General features: G+C 50.1%; 10 protein-coding genes across 10 annotated transcripts; 4 read left to right on the plus strand and 6 right to left on the minus strand.

The window, feature by feature from the left end:
• Positions 1-1,061: 1,061 nt before the first annotated feature.
• Positions 1,062-2,787, minus strand: N7443_007249 (MDR family MFS transporter; the record flags this gene model as incomplete). Its single annotated transcript, XM_056887305.1, has 2 exons — positions 1,062-2,402; positions 2,455-2,787. 2 exons carry the CDS (start codon positions 2,785-2,787, stop codon positions 1,062-1,064), a joined length of 1,674 nt encoding a protein of 557 aa, XP_056738996.1.
• A 1,467-nt stretch (positions 2,788-4,254) lies between these two features.
• N7443_007250 (uncharacterized protein) lies at positions 4,255-5,328 on the plus strand (the record flags this gene model as incomplete). The annotated part of the gene is made up of 4 exons (XM_056887306.1): positions 4,255-4,265; positions 4,321-4,613; positions 4,707-4,932; positions 4,986-5,328. 4 exons carry the CDS (start codon positions 4,255-4,257, stop codon positions 5,326-5,328), a joined length of 873 nt encoding a protein of 290 aa, XP_056738997.1.
• A 577-nt stretch (positions 5,329-5,905) lies between these two features.
• N7443_007251 (GIY-YIG nuclease family protein) lies at positions 5,906-6,763 on the minus strand (the record flags this gene model as incomplete). Its single annotated transcript, XM_056887307.1, has 1 exon — positions 5,906-6,763. One exon carries the CDS (start codon positions 6,761-6,763, stop codon positions 5,906-5,908), a length of 858 nt encoding a protein of 285 aa, XP_056738998.1.
• An 899-nt stretch (positions 6,764-7,662) lies between these two features.
• Positions 7,663-8,886, minus strand: N7443_007252 (GIY-YIG nuclease family protein; the record flags this gene model as incomplete). The annotated part of the gene is made up of 1 exon (XM_056887308.1): positions 7,663-8,886. The coding sequence occupies one exon, from the start codon at positions 8,884-8,886 to the stop codon at positions 7,663-7,665; it is 1,224 nt and encodes a 407-aa protein (XP_056738999.1).
• A 777-nt stretch (positions 8,887-9,663) lies between these two features.
• N7443_007253 (uncharacterized protein) lies at positions 9,664-11,789 on the minus strand (the record flags this gene model as incomplete). The annotated part of the gene is made up of 4 exons (XM_056887309.1): positions 9,664-10,281; positions 10,598-11,345; positions 11,430-11,440; positions 11,706-11,789. 4 exons carry the CDS (start codon positions 11,787-11,789, stop codon positions 9,664-9,666), a joined length of 1,461 nt encoding a protein of 486 aa, XP_056739000.1.
• A 263-nt stretch (positions 11,790-12,052) lies between these two features.
• N7443_007254 (metallophosphatase domain-containing protein) lies at positions 12,053-13,150 on the minus strand (the record flags this gene model as incomplete). Its single annotated transcript, XM_056887310.1, has 1 exon — positions 12,053-13,150. The coding sequence occupies one exon, from the start codon at positions 13,148-13,150 to the stop codon at positions 12,053-12,055; it is 1,098 nt and encodes a 365-aa protein (XP_056739001.1).
• A 501-nt stretch (positions 13,151-13,651) lies between these two features.
• On the plus strand, positions 13,652-15,594 carry N7443_007255 (serine/threonine-protein kinase; the record flags this gene model as incomplete). Its single annotated transcript, XM_056887311.1, has 5 exons — positions 13,652-13,812; positions 13,868-14,685; positions 14,736-14,817; positions 14,867-15,101; positions 15,157-15,594. The coding sequence occupies 5 exons, from the start codon at positions 13,652-13,654 to the stop codon at positions 15,592-15,594; spliced, it is 1,734 nt and encodes a 577-aa protein (XP_056739002.1).
• Positions 15,595-15,957: 363 nt separating this feature from the next.
• N7443_007256 (MGMT family protein) lies at positions 15,958-16,471 on the minus strand (the record flags this gene model as incomplete). The annotated part of the gene is made up of 3 exons (XM_056887312.1): positions 15,958-16,126; positions 16,181-16,307; positions 16,357-16,471. 3 exons carry the CDS (start codon positions 16,469-16,471, stop codon positions 15,958-15,960), a joined length of 411 nt encoding a protein of 136 aa, XP_056739003.1.
• Positions 16,472-16,642: 171 nt separating this feature from the next.
• Positions 16,643-17,626, plus strand: cwc26 (putative cell cycle control protein (Cwf26); the record flags this gene model as incomplete). Its single annotated transcript, XM_056887313.1, has 1 exon — positions 16,643-17,626. One exon carries the CDS (start codon positions 16,643-16,645, stop codon positions 17,624-17,626), a length of 984 nt encoding a protein of 327 aa, XP_056739004.1.
• A 448-nt stretch (positions 17,627-18,074) lies between these two features.
• Positions 18,075-19,524, plus strand: N7443_007258 (putative nuclear envelope protein Brr6; the record flags this gene model as incomplete). Its single annotated transcript, XM_056887314.1, has 2 exons — positions 18,075-19,145; positions 19,195-19,524. The coding sequence occupies 2 exons, from the start codon at positions 18,075-18,077 to the stop codon at positions 19,522-19,524; spliced, it is 1,401 nt and encodes a 466-aa protein (XP_056739005.1).

Here is a 19,524-nt window from a genome sequence, read left to right on the forward strand (position 1 = left end):
GCACGAGACTATGACCCGAAGCAAGTGACGTAGTTGAATATCAGGCACTGCGCTATCATTGGGGAGGAAGAAGACGACAAGCCCTTGCTAGCGTAGAATTTATGGTGCCTGAATAGTCCTCGTGAAGAACAACTGCAGGGAATTTAGCACCATCAAGCGTCTCACAATCTGATTTGGGACGTGGGGCCCCAAGACGAGGGGTTCTACCTACGCTACCGGGGCTAGTGATGCAGCCTGTGCCGCCGGGATTTTTCCTAACTTTCCTTCGCCGGGATAATCGTCCGAGCCGACTAGCATGAAATAACCTCACAAGGAACCCAATTTTTTACCTATTAAACTCGTGAAAGAAAACCCCGGCTTATTGGAGGATTCTGGCGCTGAAGTGGTTGATCGTGAAGTTTATTTCCAGGGGCCGAGGGACTGGTAAACCCATGAGTAATGCGGGGTCCCGGACGATGGGAGGGGTTATTGGTAGGGAGCCAAATAGGGATTAGCGGTCCACAATCACCAGGTACCGGTCAATTGACTAGAAAGACCTAGAAAACAAGATCTCCCACTGGGGAGAAGGTCGATGGCGGGGCTGAAATGCTGCCGGTATGATTTAGCTGAGGCAATGCCGGTTCACTCCATGAACCCCATCAACGGTCCCGAGGCTCTCAGTCCTCCTAAGAATTAATCTGATCATCTGGCCTCACTTCATTGTTTTGATTTACACTTTTGCGACCAATCTATGATGGGTGCGTTCGGATTATGACTTAGCTTAATCCCATGGTCCCAAGTCCTATGCCCAGGTACCGCCGGTCGGCAACGGGCCGTCCCTCCAATAGGGAAGGCTTGTACCTCCCTCAGGTTTCCGGGCTCGGCCCAATATCGCCTGGTTCGGCCTTGTCTTCGCAGAGTTTTATGCATGGTGATGTTGAAATTGGTGCTTATCAGAGAATGTATTAAATGAGACATAGTGAAGCCGCTTTTGTGAAAATTAACATTATATATTGTATACTTGTAGAGAAACGATTAAATATGCTCATCCGACCATTCTATCGACCTCAATGTAAGTCTTATTACAGAGCCGGGACAACAACCTCCTTATTTTCAGCACCGGCCTTCTTCACACTCTTCCACTCCAGGAAAAGACTAGCCACAAATGCGACCACCATCAGAGCCAAGCTGACACGGTAAGTATCACGCAGGCCGCTCATATAGGCCTTGATGACACCATCGACCTGATCAAGCTGTCCAAGTTTTCCAAGAACGCTGCGCATCTCGGTCGCGCCAGCACCAACGATCGCGGCGGGACTCACACCGGGGGCGTAAGTGCTAATGCCATCAATCAATCCGTTCTGGAAGACAGACTGTCCAACCGCGATGAACAAAGCTCCTCCAAGAGTTTGGAAGAACATGACCATGGCTGTTCCGACCGGGATATCGGAAGGGTCAAGAACAGTCTGGACAGCGGTCATAGGAACCTGGAAGCCAGCGCCAACTCCGGCACCAACGACAATTTGGTAGCCGATCCACTTTCCGCTGGAGATATCGACGTCGAACATGGTAATAAGACCTGTGCCGATGGCGGCGATGGCAGCGCTGCCAATTAAGAAGGGTGTATAGTATCCGGCGATGGTAATCAAACCACCGAGGACCACAGAGGAGACGACAGTAGCCAACATTAGTGGAAGAAGCTGGATACCAGACTTCATAGCCGATGAGCCCTTGACACTCTGGAAAAAGATTGGGACGTAATAAACAAGAACGAAGAAAGCACCACCGAAGAACAGAGCGAACAAGCACGCAGACAGAACGGTGCGCTGCTTCAAGATGTGGGGAGGGAGGGTGGCCTGTTCTCCAAGGTAGACCTGCGACGCTGCGAAGAGGATGACCAGAAGACCGAATCCAACAAACAAGCCAATGATACGCGAGTTATTCCAAGCATACTGATTTCCTCCCCACTGAAGAGCAAGTAGCAGGCAGATGATAGCAGGAATAAGCAGGCCAGCTCCAATGAGATCCAGTTGCTTGATCCGAGTGAAAATAGACTCTCCAGAGTGATCCATCTTGTTCGGGAGGCGAAGGAAGAGCAGAATGACACCGATAGAAAGACCGCCAATAGGCAGGTTAATGTAGAAGCACCACCTCCAGGAGACGCCATCGGTGAAAGCACCGCCAAGTAGAGGTCCAGCGATGGAGGCGATGCCCCAGACCATGCCGAACATTCCAAAGACAAGCGGGCGTTTAGGAAGGGGAACGGTAGCTGCAATGATGACCATGGCACCAGAGAAGATACCCGCGACACCGATTCCAGCAATGGCACGTCCTACAATAAGTACTGTGCTGGATGGAGCGACAGCGCAGAGTAGCGAGCCGATCTCAAAGATGGCAACAGCGACGAGAAAGCCCCATTTGACCTGAAAGATATCAGCCATTGGCCGTCAAAAGAAAAGGGAGTTTCACACTCACGCTGAAGATCTTGTAGATCCTACCATAGGAGGGTTGTAAAGCAGTTGAAGTCAGGAAATAGGCACTTCCATACCAGGCAATATCCGAGATACTCTTGAATTGATCAGTGATTTTGGGGATCGCGACACCAATAATAGTCTGATCAAGGGCGACCAAGAATACAGCGAGGTAGAGAGCCATGATGATGATGATCACCTTGGACAAAGGAGGATACTCTGACTCTTTCGAGACAGCCTGAACATCTTTCTCGACATCTTGTCCCGAAGTTTCAGTGGCAGAAGACTCCGACAAAGCCCTAGACTCCGTTATGGTGTTTGAATCCTTCTCTGTCATTGTGCTTAGACTTTTGAATAGGAAATTTCTAAGAAAGAAAAAGCCTAAGCTTTAAAGTACTAAGTGGGGCAGAAAAGAAAATTGAACCCTTTCGCCTCTGGACCCTGAAACTACAAAGAAACCTATGGTTCGGGCGCAGTGCCTATTATCTACTACAGATCGGAGATCGGGACACGATTTGGCCGAAGGACGAAATAAACGGACCAAGAAAACTTCTCGGGGATAAACCTGGATGGCTAAGGGGAAAATACGAGGCGGCATTAACGGGGTTTAGGTTGTGGGCCAATCAGGGGCTCGGGTAGTGCCGAGTATTTTGGCTGCAATTACACGGACCCTGAATTTCGAGGCTACTTTGGGTTAGATTTGCGGAAATGTCCGATCTGGGTGAGTCACATTGCTGACCGAGTTTTTCCGTTCATAGACCTGTTCTGAGTTAAGGGGTAGATGTGTGATGATTCCAGCGGAAGGAGTCGGGGTGTCTGTGAGCCCGAGGGAGCTTTAATTCAGGCGATAACAACGTGATGACGACAATGCCAACAAAGTTCCAAGGACCACGGCTTATAGTGATAGCTACGTAGGTAGATGTGAGATTTTACATCTTGACAAAGTTGGAAGGTGGGTAATTGAAGCCGTTAGGCAGCAACCTGGCCCCGAGCTTAATTTCAATGTCACAGGGATGGTGGGAAAGACAAGAGCCTCATCACTTCGATCCGACTGGCGAATGTTAACACTACTTAATGGCTCAAGAACTCACCAGCTGTTGGTATTTGATTAAATAGGAAGAGATCAACTTGTCCACCTGTGCCTACAGAAGAGATACGAAAAGGACCTTGGAAGTATACTGTACGTGGTCATATATAAACCAAAGCCCCATTGGTTAGGTGCCTGAGCATCTAGCAGATGACCACATGCTTATACTTGGACATGGTATGGAGGGCGCGTACCAATACTCCCAGTGTCCCGCTCTACGTCTATATCTTCTCAGGTACTTGTCTACTCCCCATGCTTTTCCCTCCAGACAGGCATCTTCTGGTTGCCTAATGTGATTTTTTAGCTTCCTAGACAAAAGCCACGCGGAATGACTATCGGCCGTTGGTATGAACTCTAAATGAGCGAAAGCGATCGATCGATAATTAAAAAACACACAATTCCCAAAACATGCAAAGGAAGTGTAATCGATGTAAGATTTCTAGATAAGAAGTAGACAGGTGAATATATAGATCCTGAACCTTGGATTGGAAGTCTAAACGTCCCAGATGACCTGGAGGAACCCTGGAGATATTAAAAACGTAAGTGCACGTCAAGTTTCATTACTCATCAAATCAACCCATAACTATCTGATCTTCGGAGAAATACTGAGGAAAATTTCCAGCGGCCGATCGACCGTCAGGCCCAAAGGTGGGGGAGTTGGAGTTCAACGAGTCGACTCGAGGTGGACTCGGACGTCACCTGGGAATATGGTCAATGATGTTTCTAATGTATGTGACAACATCACACAAAGATTCTCCCAGGCTGATGTCCGTGTGATACTAGTGTCGGTCGCATCATCGGTACGGGAATCTTTTCAACGCCCTCATCGGTCACAAGTAGTGCAGGGAGTGTTGGTGCAGCGTTGCTTCTATGGGTATTAGGTTTTCTACTCGCTGGTGCCGGTCTTTGTGTATGGCTCGAGCTCGGTTGTATGATGCCGCGCAGTGGAGGAGAGAAGGTTTACCTCGAAGCGGTTTATCACAAGCCAAAGCTTTTGATCACGGTCGTTTTGCGATTCGAGATCCCTACGCCAGTTTCCACAACTCGTTCGCAGGCTCATCGACATCAAGCAGCATGTATGCGACAGCTTTATTCAAGGTTTTGAATTCATATGCAGGGTAATATAATTCTCCAACTTCTCCCTCAAGGTACTGGACTGATAATTGAAGTAAGATGGTCGAATGCTGCATATGTATCAAACGAGATTCGAAATCCTGTTCGAACCTTGAAGATCGCCGCTGCCATCGGTCTATCTATCTGCGGTATGTTGTTCCTCTTGGCGAATGTGGCATATTACGCAGCTGCCACACCGGAGGAGATTGCAGCTAGTGGTACCACCGTTGCTGCGTTCTTTATGGGAAAGGTTTTTGGCAGCGCAGCCGAACGTGCCATTGGGTGACTTAAAGTTAACCATTCTATTGTACCCCTGACCTAATCAATTCTTGCAGTGTCCTGGTCGCCATTTCATCGTTCGGAACTGTTATGACCGTCACTTATTCCCAAGCAAGAGTGAATCAAGAACTTGCAAAAGAAGGTGTCGTTCCCTTCCCCAAGTTCTGGGCATCAACTTGGCCATTTGGCTCCCCTTCATCTGGGTTGCCGTTACATTTCATTCCTTCGTTCATCGTTATCGTAGCAATCCCATTTGGCGATGCATACAACTTTATTCTTGACCTTGAAGGTTACCCGTCAAGCGTTATCAACTTTTTGTTGTCTTGGGTTTGTTCTATTTTCGATGGAGCGCGGCAGACATTCCTCGGCCATTCAAGGTCTGGTGGTCCGTCGCCATAATTTTCATGGCGGGTCAAGCGTTCCAGCTGGTCGCACCCTTCATTAGGCCGCCCGGTGGAAAGGGTGACACTTCGCTTCCATACTGGCTAGCATCTGTGGTCGGTATCGTAATTTTACTTGCGGGTATCGTTTACTGGGCAATCTGGCAGATAGTTCTGCCGAGATTCGGCGGGTACAGATTGGTGCCAAGGCATGAGATGTTATCCGACGGAACTACTGTTGTAGTTTACGAGAAGCATAGAAGACTCTAGATTACCCACGGAAGACAGATGAACAGAAATATTACTAGGGGCCGTCCCACAGAAAAGAAAGCAGAGGTGATAAACGAAATGTACCAAAAGGAAGAAAATGAAAAAAATGAACAGAAGATATGAGGGGTCATGGAAAGTAACAACGTCTTGGGAACGCTTACTTCTCGGGAAAGGCCACTGCACGGAATGCGTCAGACAATCTCTTATGGTGTCCTTAGACAAGCCTTGTCCTTGGAGAGTGAAGTCTCTGGGCTTTTCCCGGGTCGAGTCATTGTGTTGTTTAAGAATACAGTCTTTGAGCTTCTTGGGAGTCGAGACTTCAGACTTCAGACTTCCGGGGAAGACTTCTGGGGAGTCAAGTCTTTATAGTTGCTATCTTGGGAGTTCAAAGCAGGAGAGGGTAATACCAAGCCTTCCTTCAGAATTCCTTGGGCACTGTATGGAAAGCATTCAATGAACTCAACCCACTTTTTCACAGTCTGCAGAAGTGTTTCTTGGTCGATCATAAGCCACCCCTTGTGAAGTTTCCCGCATACACATTTCTCTGCTAGCCTGCAATGCCGACCTGCAAGCTCAGTCAGGACTAACTGTTCCAACAGACGAGCATAGGGTATCAATACAGTCATGACCTCGATGAATTGCTTATAGCAGGTCATATGAGCTGCAAAACGATGCAGACTGGGAGGACGCGAGGAGAAGCCAATCTTGAACATTCCATCGGCGTCGGTAGAGAAAATATAGATCCACCCACACTGTGAATTCAAGCCTTCGAGTTTGCTCTCCAATAGCCGGGTGATGTTCTCGGCGACCTTCGAATCGTGTATGTCCGGCGTACAGAGCACCCACTTATATGATGATGACTGAATATCGGGAACGGGAATCCTCTCGCTAACATTCACTTCACCGGACCTCTCTTCCTTATCAGAAAGATTCCCATCAGAAAAGTTTCCATAGGTTGCCTCCATTTTGGATAGAATTTTGCCGTCATTCAACTCCATGTACCACTGATCGCGGGCTTCATCGGTGGACTCCACATGCTTATTACAAAGAGCTGTGTTTGCGAGGCCATCGAGGGTGTCGGACAGTAGGATCTCATCACTGGGCTCGCGAAAGTGTTTAGAGAGCACTGAATTGATCGTGGCAAAACGTAACTTAGCATGTCGACAATTCTCTGGACTGATCATTTCTCTGCATGGTGATTTGGCGGACCAAAGCCGATATGGTAGATACGGTAGTACGAGATAAGGACATGAAATCGCAGGTGATTCACAATGAATCCAATCAAACAGTTCTGACAAGGAGCAATGGCTCGTGGGTACAATTGGGCTCGTGGGAAAGGTTGGGCTCCTGCGTAAGGGTGCCATGTTCTGGGAAGAGTATTTCATGAACAGAGAACGACTTTCGCGGAAAATATGACAACTCAGACTGTCTCAAAAGATTGAAAGACTTTAGAATGATGGAAGAATTGTCAATGGCGAGAAAATGGATTGGTATGCCCTAATATTTCCGAGATGTCCGGGCGAATTATATTAGTCCCAACATTAAGCCACCCGGAGCTTAGAGATAGAAACAGAAAGATCTCCACGAACTTTGTGGGCCTTTCATGCACAGTATACACTATTTCAATTCCAAATATCCTCGTGAGCCCGTGTATCGGTTTGGGAACAGGGGTATATCAGCTAGGGTGTAGATAGGCAGCTCCCAATTTGGAAGGTGGTTAAGGCTGAAAGATATCGCGTGATCGTCGGTTATCGGATCACTAGCTCATTGAAGGGGGTTCCTCCGCGATACCATATTATGGGGAAGCGATGAGGTGACATGCGTTGGCGTCATGGCTAGACAGGGATCTTCAGCCGCTAGCCAAAGTACGTTTCAGTTTATTGGAGCCCAAGTATAAGGTGTTATCCGACGGAACTACTGTCATGGTTTACAAGATGCATGAATGGCTCTAAATTATCCACAAAAGACAGACGACCAAAAACATGAATGCTTCGGCACAAATAACGCGGGCAATAAGAAAAGCATATAATGAGATACGATCCAAAAATATATCAGCCTTGGGGGGGTACATCAACATCAATTCTCAACGTCCAGTCTTCCGTTCAGCCTTGGAAACAAGTACTTGACGAAATCTTTCGGTCAAAGAATGAACTGCCGTGTCGTCTCCAGATTTGTCAGACTCTTCGTCAGACTCTTGTTCAGAATCTTCGTCGGACTCTTCGTCGTACTCTTCTTCATCAGAATCCACGTATTTGGTGGTCACATCCGGAATCTTGGAAAGAGGAGAAGAATGGCGTGGCCCTTTTGTGGGAGTAGATTGGGCAGCGCTTCCTGAGCCACCATCAGAGCTAAAAGGAGGGGGCAATACCGCGTTTTTCTTCAACATTCCTTGTCGGGTGTACGGCTGAGTGTCAACAAATGCGATCCATTTCAATATAGTTCTTTCGAGTGTTTCCCGTTCAATTTGAAGCCATTCTCGGTGATGGGTCTTGCATTTTTGACACTTCTCCTTCAACTTACCGTGCACAGAGGAGAGTTCTGCAAGCACGAACTGTTCCACCCGAAATGCGTTGGATGTGCTCTTTTCCCAAATCATGTCGATTACCTGGTAACACCCTCTGTGGGATGAAAGGCGTTGCACTTTGGGATGAAGTTTTGAATATCCTATCTTCACCATCCCCGGGTAAATGGTGGAAAAGAGGTATATGTAGCCAGTATATTTGGAGATCTTCCCGAGTGGTCGCTTCGCAAGAGCAGTGACTTTCCTTGTCACCTGTTCCTGTGTTGTATTCTTGTGATAGGATTCAAAGATAAACGAGGATTCAAAAGAACAAACGGAAATTTCGTTGGCTAAATCCTCATTGTCGTGATCTTCTTCGAATTCGTCGTCTTCTTCGGACTCATCCTGCTCAGATACCGCCCCCTCGGATCCGTCACCAGCCTCAGTATCATAGAGCTCCCGCAATCTTTGCAACAAATGACGCTTCGTTTTATTGTCATTCAATTCCCCAAGCCATTGACGTCTGGCTTGCTTGACATGGAGCAAATGACTGCGACAGAGAAATAGTTTTGCAAGCTCGTTGACAACTTTGGAGAATTTATAATCCTCGTTGGGAACTTGAGAAAGAATTTTCAGCAAAATGGGAAAGAAAGGGCTTGCAGATTTGCAATTCTTCTGACTGATTTTCTGACTGCAAGGTGCTGTGGCACGTTGTACCAGATAAGAGCATGGGACTTTGGGATGTTCACAATGAGTCCGTTCAAGTAGAGCTGACAAGGAGCAAAATGTTGCTTTGGAAGATTCCATGTCAGGAAATTGTAGACCGAGATTGGCGATAGGTGGAGTGGATAATGAGGTCGTTCAGAAAGAGAAACCCGCCGAGAATGCGTGATGAAAATTTTGTTATGCACTCGGATCCTCGATATATCTGGGCGAATTTAAGTGAATCCCAATGTCTAAGCCACGCGCAGCTGATAGGTACAAAAAGGACTAGCTTTGATTAATTTGGGGGCCGTTTATGAACGGTATACAAGTATTTGAATTCCAATTGTCCACGTGAGCCGACAAGTTGGTGTGGAAACAGGGGATAAAGACCGGGGTGTAGATAGCTAGATCCTAATTTGGTAGGTGCTGGAGCTGGAGCTGAAAAATACTGAGAGATCTTCACTCCGCGGGTTGAGAGCTAATTGAAGGGTGTTCCTCCGCGATACCCGGATGTGGGGATAGGATGCGGCGAGGCATGCGCCGGCGTCGCGGCTAGACAGGGATCTTCAGCCGCTAAACAAAAGTACGTTTCACGTTATAGGGGGCAAGGCATAATCCCATTGAACTGGGATGCATTATCGTGAAGCTGAATGTGGTGAATTTGGAATTCAGGTGCCGGGAAGGCCGTTCTCGTCGCTCTAGGGTGGGTCTTCGGCGTTGACAGCCCCCACGTCTCGTGATTCTGTCATATGGCATCTTGATAACATTCGTTCTGGGTTCCGTTGGCCCGAGCCGTCTAGCTGTAATTCGTGCTTGACGATGCGGTACATGACTCGACAAGGCATATTTCGTAGTCTAACAGCAGCGTCCCATCTTCCCTCACTGGCCTTCACATTCCACAATGCGCCGGATGATAGCCTCAACGTCTTCCCAGATTCGCTTGCGATTGCGCAACCCCTTGAGCTTGGGCCAATTGCGCTTTATTTGTGTAAAAAGTCTGTGCCAGTCCGTGTTTTCCCTGGACAACTTCATCTGCTCAGGTACCCCACTTGATAGAGTAAGGAGTTTACCAGCGATCTCGTCTGCTGGCCCATATCCATCACCCAGGATGCTGGAGTAGCGCTTCTTTTCATTGAATACTACCTTGACCTCATTCGCCGTCACCCTTGTCCACGAGGAAGGAATATGCGAAGAGTCAGGTCCATTCCAAGCTTCCCATAGCCAGGGCATTTCCTCGTGTACGAGTCTGTACCATATGCCATTTGGAAGGGTTGCAAATGCCTCGGAACCGATTCGTAGGCTAGTGATGTCGGCAGGTCCAAGATAGTCGACTAGAAGAAGGCGGACATCCAAGGACAGGGAGGCCAGATTGCCGACTCCACTAGGTTGAGATGGAACTGGGGTATGTTTTATATCCTGGTCAAGTTTAACCCCATGTGTATCCTTTCCCGTCTTGCCACTGTCAAAGCCCGCGAGGAAAACCGACAGATCAGGCACCTAAAGGGGGTTGGCAGCTAAGTATTCCTTGCCAGAATAATGGCACCAAAACTGCTTTTGAGCTTCATAGACATCACCATCGCGCGGAAAGCTGTGAAAATCATCATAGCCAAATGCTGGGTTCCGCCACTTCATGAGTCCGGAAACATTGACCTTGCCGAACTTTGCTTTTGACTGTCGAGAAAAAATGTCAAAACACCACGGATGAAACGGCATTGCGATATCGTTTGCGGGGGTCCACTCCGTCTACTGCAGATTAACCTCGACTCTTGCCTTGAAACATTCTCTTCACGAAACACTCGAAGGTATAACTTACACCAAAGTTCATATTGTCAGCATGAACGGTACCTACACCCCCTCGCACAGGCGAGACATCTTGGTCACTGCAATCACGCGAGGCCATACCAACACATTGACCGGAGAGGAAATAATCTTCGGATATTTCCCAGCTCTCATGGAGGCCGTCAGGTTGCCAGGGCTCGGAGGAGGCATCTTTGTGGACGAGGAATTGGGCTGTGCGACAGCATCGCATCTCTTGGAGTGAGATTGCATAGCCTGAGTAAGCTCTGGCTTCTTCACACGTTACACCGGGTATATGTTCCAGTTCTGTCATGTCGTATCCCCTCGGCAGTTCATCCGATGTAATGGGGAGGATGATCTCATTTCTGTTGTTTGAGTAGGCGAGATTTCCAACAGGTTCTCCCCGGAGTTTCTTCTGCGGAATTATTGTTCGTGCTAGGAAGTCTTGGTACGAATCTGCGTCATCTATATTCTCATCATCGTGATAATCCTCTTCTCCATCAAGGCTCATGGCATCGGTTGACTCATGCTCAGAGTTATACTCCAGCTCATCTTCGGTTTCTTCCTGTGGCACATAGTCGGGATCTTCAGAATCATTCTCATGTTCATCTTTAGGCTGTTTGACAGCTACACAGCAGCCTTTCTTCGCACATTCCAACAGGCCCTGGACCTCGTCGACAGGTGGGTAGTCATCTTGGACGCCTTCGTAGTCCCAGCTCGCGAGGTCTGGCTCTCCTGGTTTGCGGCGACGAGCGATGTTGAAGCTGACGCCACACAGATGGCAGTGTACCTACTATGCATCGGCGTCGCTCATTCGGAGAAAACTAATAGAAACAATAAAGTGGTACCTCGGAGTATCCTAAACAATGTCATTAGTTTATGAATATGTGACCAGATGGCGGGGGTAACTCGCCCATTGAAGTCCAGAGATTGAGTCTACAGTCTGTTCAATGTTGTTCAACAATGCTTGGACAACTGCTGCGGCCTTTATATGTTCTGAACTGTCCAGTTCGTGTCTAGACCGCCGTGGGGTGTTACTAGACCCCTGAAAAGCTTCATTGGGGTTGTCTGCCTAAGAGAACTAGGCAGCACCTCGGTACTGGCTTAGGGCCCACTAGGCGCACCATTCGAGGGCCTGTGCTTATACCCATGGGGTGAGAGTCCAAAGATTCAAACTTCCACATCGTAGCAGACTTTGGGTTCGACATGTGGTATATTAAACCTATGATCTTTTTCCAGCTTCTTGGCGATCCAGGCCGACATTAGGTGTAAGACAATACAAGAAGCCGGGTCCAAGGGAATCACCCCTGCTCGATAATGACATATAGTACAGCACTTCCAATTTGCAATGAAGGAGTGCAACAATTCAAATAAGATCACAGGGCCACGCCCAGAGCTAAAAAAGCTTCCGTATTAACAATTATCAACTCTCGGCCCCCCAACAAGCAACGCTATGCACAATCATATAGAATCACAAAGTAATCACTTGCGGCGCGTTGCCTAGCTTTCCACTGGCACGGTACATGCATGCAGCATTCACCATCCAGCCACCTCTAGCCTCGCCTCCCCAGACCTGCGCCCAGATGACCCCAAGCATACCGTACATCAAGACTCTAGCTGCATCCGCCCACCCCGAGGGATCGAATAGATCGCGCAAGAACCCGAATAGTGTCATGAGGCGACTATGTTGCGCGCGTGGACGACGTGATGTGCAGAGTCGTTCCCAGGCGCGTTGGGCCTCGTCCCAAAAGACGGGCTCGGAACCGGCGGACTCGTGGATGTGGCCGAAGACGTGGAGGGCCGGGCGGACGCGCCATGTCTCCGCGAGGAGGTTTGGACAGCCGGCTGAGTAGACTGGGGACATGTCGAGGTGGGCTTGTGGGGGCGTGTGGGTGACGAGGATGTCTGTTTCCGGAGGTATGGTGCGGGACCAGGCGTCGTGGTGTGGGGGATATGTGAAAGCGTGTTCAGGGCCGAAGGGGACGAGGGCTGGTATTTGAGGCGCGCCGTAGATTGTAAGAGTCCGGGAATTGGAGCTTGTGAGAGGAGTGTCTGATGATGCGTCTGAGGTTGTAGGGAAGGACAGTTCGACAGAGGAGTGTTGAAGGTAATGGATGTCACCCCAGTCAATGCGCGATGCAGCATTCATATCGTCGAGTGACCGAATTGAAGCGGTCGATGAGGATACATTTGCGAACGAGCCATTCTCGTCGCGGTCTTCGTCGCAACGCGACCGCGCATCGAAGTAGCTATCGTGATTGCCGCAGATCACGACCTTGTGCTTGTGAGGGAGGGAGTGCAGCCAGTCGACCGCGGCTTGGATTTCGCGCACAGAACCATCATTTGCGAGATCACCGGCGTGAATTAGCAGGTCGCCGTCTGGTACATCTGGCCATTCGAGTGTGTGGGTGTCGGAGATGCAAACAACGCGGATCGGCTGGGTTGTTGAAGGAAGACGCGGAGGTCCCCGAAGACGAAGAAGAAGTTGGTGGAAAGGATAGAGCAGAGCGACCAGTGGCGATGCAAAGAAGTAATCAGGCAAGGGACGCCTATGGTAAGGGCTATACATGATGCCCAAGGGATCCCAATGGTATAGTTCTGGGTGAAGTCGAGTGGGGAGAAAAGCGGTGACATCAGGATTTGGTCGAGACCTCGAACAAGTTGAACAGGTCAACATCAAACATGTTGATCTAGTGAAATATAGATCGAGAATTAAGATCAAGCAATACCACCACTAATCGAATGAGCATAATTCCATTCAATTTCAATGTAAAATCCACTTTACGAGGCTGGTCATCACCAGCCACCTATACAACCACAACCACCAAAACACATGCGGTCTTCGCCACATCCGTCGCTTGTACCGCTTGGCTGCTTGCGGAATCTCTTCTCCCTCAAATCGCGCAACTTCATCGATTCAATCTATTCCCCTTATTTTCAACTTCGATCTTGATCTTGGCTTGGATTTGAACTTGCCCCTCGCAGGTTTTCCTTTCCGCGACCAACCAACTTGCATCCCGGTGCCCCGCCTCTCAGCTGTGGTCCCCCGAACACCTTCCAACTCCACAACATGGAGAGCGTTGATCTTACCAAGGCCATGCTGAACAAAGGCAAACAGATAGCAAGTGTTGCTGCCTCCGCTGCCAATGGCAACGGCGGAAAGAAGAGGAGAAAGGGCACCGACTTGAAGCCCATCGTTACCAACGATGCGGCGGGCGAGCCGACAGAATCGTACGTGATTTTTTTCCCCTCACTATCGCAACTTTTTTTCTAAATCACCCTCCAGAACCGGCGCCGCACCAACTAACGCAAAGCCTATGGGAGCGTCCGCTTCGCGATCGCCCTCCGCCTCGTCGGGCGACGAGGTCGAAACCACCGCTGAGGAAGAAGACTCGGAGGATTACTGCAAGGGTGGCTACCACCCGGTCGCCGTGGGCGAAACCTACAACAATGGTCGCTACGTGGTAGTGCGCAAGCTGGGATGGGGTCATTTCTCCACTGTGTGGCTGTCGAGAGATACCACCACTGGCAAACACGTCGCGCTGAAGGTCGTCCGCTCCGCCGCTCACTACACCGAGACCGCCATCGATGAGATCAAGCTGCTCAACCGGATCGTCCAAGCGAAACCTTCGCACCCGGGGCGCAAGCATGTGGTGAGTCTGCTGGACTCGTTCGAACACAAGGGACCGAACGGTGTGCACGTATGCATGGTGTTCGAGGTGCTGGGCGAGAACCTGCTTGGTCTGATCAAGCGCTGGAACCACCGCGGTATCCCGTTGCCGCTGGTCAAGCAGATCACCAAACAGGTCTTGCTCGGCTTGGATTATCTGCACCGGGAGTGCGGAATAATCCACACTGATCTGAAGCCCGAAAATGTGTTGATCGAGATTGGCGACGTGGAGCAAATTGTCAAGGCCCATGTTCAGCAAGAAGAGGCGAAAAAGAACAAGGAAGACAACCGAAATGGGCGACGACGGAGACGCACCCTCATTACTGGCAGTCAGCCGTTGCCCAGTCCGTTGAACACCAGCTTCAGCAGCTTCGACTTTAAACACAGCTCTTCCAACTCGCACAGCAGTCTCAACCAGATGGTTAATGATTCTGGTTAGTACAACAATCCGCATTGGTTATAAACTCGACTGACTTTGAAATAGCCCCGACGGAGCCCTCATCGATGAAGGAGACCCTTGGCGTCAAGGAGGAGGAAGATAAACATAAGGAGCGAGAGAAGACAACGTAAGTTGTGCCATCTGGTCTTGTTTTAGATTCCACTAACAAAACGCAGCGATCTCCTGGAGAGAGAGGTTTCGGGTATCTCTCTTGATAAGACTCCATCTCGGGACAGTGAAGACGAGATCGACGCTAGCATCATCTCCGTCAAGATCGCTGATCTGGGCAACGCATGCTGGGTGGGTCACCATTTCACCAACGACATCCAGACCCGACAATATAGATCGCCTGAGGTTATATTGGGTGCGAAATGGGGTGCCAGCACCGACATTTGGAGCATGGCTTGCATGGTCAGTCGCTCCTTCACCTATCAAATCACCACTCTATGCTAACCTCTTTATTCAGACCTTCGAATTGATCACCGGAGATTACCTCTTTGACCCCCAATCAGGCACCAAATACGGCAAAGACGACGACCACATCGCGCAAATCATCGAACTCCTCGGTCCATTCCCCAAATCCCAATGCCTATCCGGCAAATGGTCCCAAGAGATCTTCAACCGCAAAGGCGAGCTTCGCAACATCCACCGCCTCCGCCACTGGGCTCTCCCCGACGTCCTCCGCGAGAAATACCACTACACTGTCGAAGACGGCATGCGAACCAGCGAGTTCCTCCTACCCATGCTAGACCTCTCGCCCGAGAAACGCGCCAATGCTGGCGGCATGGCTGCACACGAGTGGATGCAAGATACACCCGGCATGAGCGGGATCGACCTTGGTATTGCGCCTGGGACGCGTGGCGAAGGGATTGACGGCTGGGCAGCGGAGTGCAAGCGGCGATGAAGGATCAATGGGAGGAATGTTTGTGATAGCGTTAATTTCCTTTCATCTCTTTACACGAGGGCTACCCTAGATGGGATGGAATTCTATGTCGTGCCCGCGATGTGAGTTTTAACGATCTTTTTCTTCAATGACGGGATTCGATTACGGTTGGTCTTTTATTTTTGTCATGGTAGTTGGTCGGGAGGGTTTCTTCTCGTATGGCCCGCCTTTATCTTCATAGAGATCTTTCCTTTGCTTCTTTATTTTGTCTATATTCTTTAGGTCTAGACCGATCGTTGAATCGGCCTCTCTAGAATCTGGGAGGTGAGATGTAAATTCAACCTGGGTATCGTCTTCAAACTGATAAACGTGCTCAAAACTCGATCAATCAGACTCGTCATGTCCGTCGCTATCGCCCTCCTCGCTCGGCAAATGCTTGGGAAACCATCCATAGCGGGAAAAATCGACGTGGAATTCTCCCATTGATTCCGAGCGCACCTCGACCCCTTCCAATCTGAGAGCATCAGCTTGACGCTCGGCGCTGCCAGGGCCGCTAACATCAATTAGCCAACGTGAGCACATTGTGCTAATATCAAGAAAAGGTTACCGGTGAGAGATCATCCCTTTACTGTTGATCACCCGCTGCCACGGCACGGTAGCCGAGTTGTATTCAAGCCCGGACTCTGGGTCTGGCATATGCTTTAAGCATACACCAACCTGGCGGGGTCTCTGAGCTATTTATTCAACTGTCAGTGGAAATCACCCAAGGTGGGAACTCCGTACGTTCACCGAGAAGCAGAGCAATATGGCCGTATGAGGTGACCTTGCCGTATGGTACCTCCTGAATGGCGGAGTAAACAGCATTCGCCCATGCCTCAGCTTCTTCAGAACGTGGCATCTTGAGTTTCCGGTTGAATTATTGCTCAGGTATACGCAAAGCGCAAGGGAAAGGAAAGTGAATCAGCAGCCCGTAGCTACACTTCGGGTAAACCTTGCTCCGGCTATCGATAAGTCGCGATCCAAGTTCAGTTCCGCCGTCACGAAAGCTTCCGCCTCCATATCACTCGCCATGCCAGGCTCACTAGCTGACTACCTTGCGAAAAATTACCTCAACGCCGACCCGGCGACCGAGCGCCCCAAGAAAAAGCGCAAGAAGACCAAGGCCGTCGACACCGCCAGCTCCGGCCTCATCATCACCGACGACGACCCTTCCGACCTCCTCACCAAAGACCAACAAGATGACGAAGACAGCCCGTTTCTTGACACATCCTTCAAGAGCGCCGAGTTCCGCCGCACCAAGAAATCAGGCTGGAAGACTCTCGGTGGTGACAACAGCGACCAAGCAGCCGCGGACGCAATCCTAGCCTCGGCGGCCGCGGAACGAGACGCAGCACGCGCCGAAGATGCCGACGGCCCAACAGTGGAAGAAAATGCGGAAGGGCCCAAGATGGAGTCTGGCGCCCTAGCAGGCCTTCAAACCGCCGAACAAACCGCGGCGATGGTAAAAGCCCAAGAACGACGCAAAAAAGCCGAAGAAGCGCAATGGCGCGACCCATCCGCAGTGGCCGCCCAAACCCAAGAAACAATCTACCGAGACGCCTCGGGCCGAATCATCAATGTGGCAATGAAACGCGCGGAAGCCCGTCGCGCCGAAGAAGAAAAGAAAGAGAAAGAAGAGCGCGCCCGTGAAGCCCTAATGGGCGACGTGCAACGGCAGCAGCGCGAGACGCGAAAACAAGAACTCCAAGAAGCAAAGGCGATGCCGCTAGCTCGGGGTATTGAGGACGAGACTATGAATGATGAGCTGAGGGCGCGGGATCGGTGGAATGATCCGGCGGCTGGGTTCTTGACGGAGAGGTCTAGGCCGGGAGCCAGTGTCACGGGCAAGCCGTTGTATAAGGGGGCCTTCCAGCCTAATCGGTATGGGATTCGGCCGGGACATCGGTGGGATGGGGTTGATCGGGCGAATGGGTTCGAGAAGGATTGGTTTGCAGCGAGGAATAAGAAGGGGAGAATGGAGGCTTTGGATTATCAGTGGCAGATGGATGAATAGATGGATATAGAATTCACGGTTTATTGTAATACATAGGGTTGAGTGGGAGTATACGATGCATGATGGGGTGCTGGCGCCCGGTCCCAAGTTATTTAACTTGTTCTTCATATATATCTATTTCAATTTGTATACAACAGGATATGCGCTTGTGCGGAAACAGACTGGCGCAAGTGGACAATCCGTTTGTTGGAGATGCTTGAAGCTAGTGCTCAAGACTCCAGAACAGTGGAACTCATGCATCATCAGCGATAAGTCTTCCTTTGTAAATCTGTTCATTGTTGAAATTCTGACAAAATATAAAGCTTTAGGCGAAACGATATAAATCATCTAGAGTGAATCTTTGTTCTACGTTCTTTGTGTATAAAGGCGGAGGACGGTTCTGGTTGCCGCGGAGTCTGTTTACCAAACAAAAAACTTGCCGTTCCGCCTTCCCTCATCACCATCCACCATGGAGAGCCCCATGGAATACCAATGGACCACGGGTCCCAAGATGGACCCTGCATCGCCTTTCTCTCATCTAGGGATGGAGAGCAAAAAGCGTACGTCTCAAAGTGCCCCGACCAGGAAGCAGTCCTGGGATCGCCTTCGCCGACAACACCCTAACCCAGACGTCCAAATAGGCACACATAGCGCATTCGAATCGCCAGACAAGAAAACAGTCCCTCATCTTCGCGCCCCGAACTCGCAACCCTTCTATTTCTCCCAGCAACAACAGCCCGCATCCCCCGCTGCCAAGTCCGTCTTCGGTCAGCCGGCCTTCACAACACCGCGCAAATTCGATGTCGATGTCGATTTCTCATCAGGGGCGGAGAATATGTCGTCTCCGGACAACGCAGACAATGAGGATACCCCGGATGCCAAGGCAGGACAGCGCAACTCTTTATACCAGATGTACGGACGCTTCGCTCCCAGTCCTGGAAGAGGGGAGATCCCCCGCGCGAAAAACTACTCGAATGCACTCGCTCGGAGGGTAGAAAAGCGACGCCGAAGGGATAAGGAGTTGGGCAGACAGGTTCGAGTCGACAGTGACGACGACAGTGACCGACCAAGTAGCAGTGAGGGACGGAAAGAGAAATCGAAGAAACAACTGAAGGGATCCGATTCAGAACCGCCTCAATCGCGAATGTCGAAATTCTCCGAGTTCTTTGCTCTTTTGGAAAGGCATCCCAATATCCCGAGCATTCTGTCGTGGTGGGCCCAGCTCTTTGTCAACTTGTCGCTCTTCTCACTCGCCGTGTATGTCGTCTTTTCAGTTGTGTCAACGATACGTGCGGAGTTCGAGCAAGCTGCGCAAGGGGCGAAAGATGAAATTCTGGAAACGATGTCAAGATGCGCCGACAATTACCTCTCAAATAAGTGCGCCAGTGACGAGCGACTCCCCGCGCTGAAGGACCTCTGCATGAACTGGGACCAATGCATGAACCAAGACCCCGACAAGGTCGGACGAGCTAAAGTCTCCGCGCAAACCATGGCCATGATCATCAACAGCTTCATTGATCCAATCAGCTGGAAGGCATTCGTACGTGAGATCCATCCCATGCTACCATACTATTACTAACAACTCCCAGATGTTCTTCCTCGCCAGTATCGCAACCGTAACAGTCGTCAGCAACCTCTCCTTCCGTTCCTTCAGAAAACGCCTGAACCAACAAACATGGGCTCCTCCCAACTACCAACAACCCCACAATCCCCAACTACACCCTCCACCCCTCCACCAAAACCCAAGCTATGGCTACTACCCCCACGAACCCCACCAAATACCCAACAGCTACACCGAGAAAGAACCCCAATTAATGCTCGAAGGTCCCCGAATGGACTTTGTCACGGAACGCTCGCGCGAGCGCGAAAGTCAACTCCGAACGCCGAGTCCAAGTAAGCGCGGTCGTCGCTTCGCTTAA

This window comes from Penicillium atrosanguineum (assembly GCF_028827265.1).
Source record: "Penicillium atrosanguineum strain IBT 20685 chromosome Unknown utg000006l_segment0_segment0, whole genome shotgun sequence".
Lineage (NCBI taxonomy): Eukaryota > Fungi > Ascomycota > Eurotiomycetes > Eurotiales > Aspergillaceae > Penicillium > Penicillium atrosanguineum.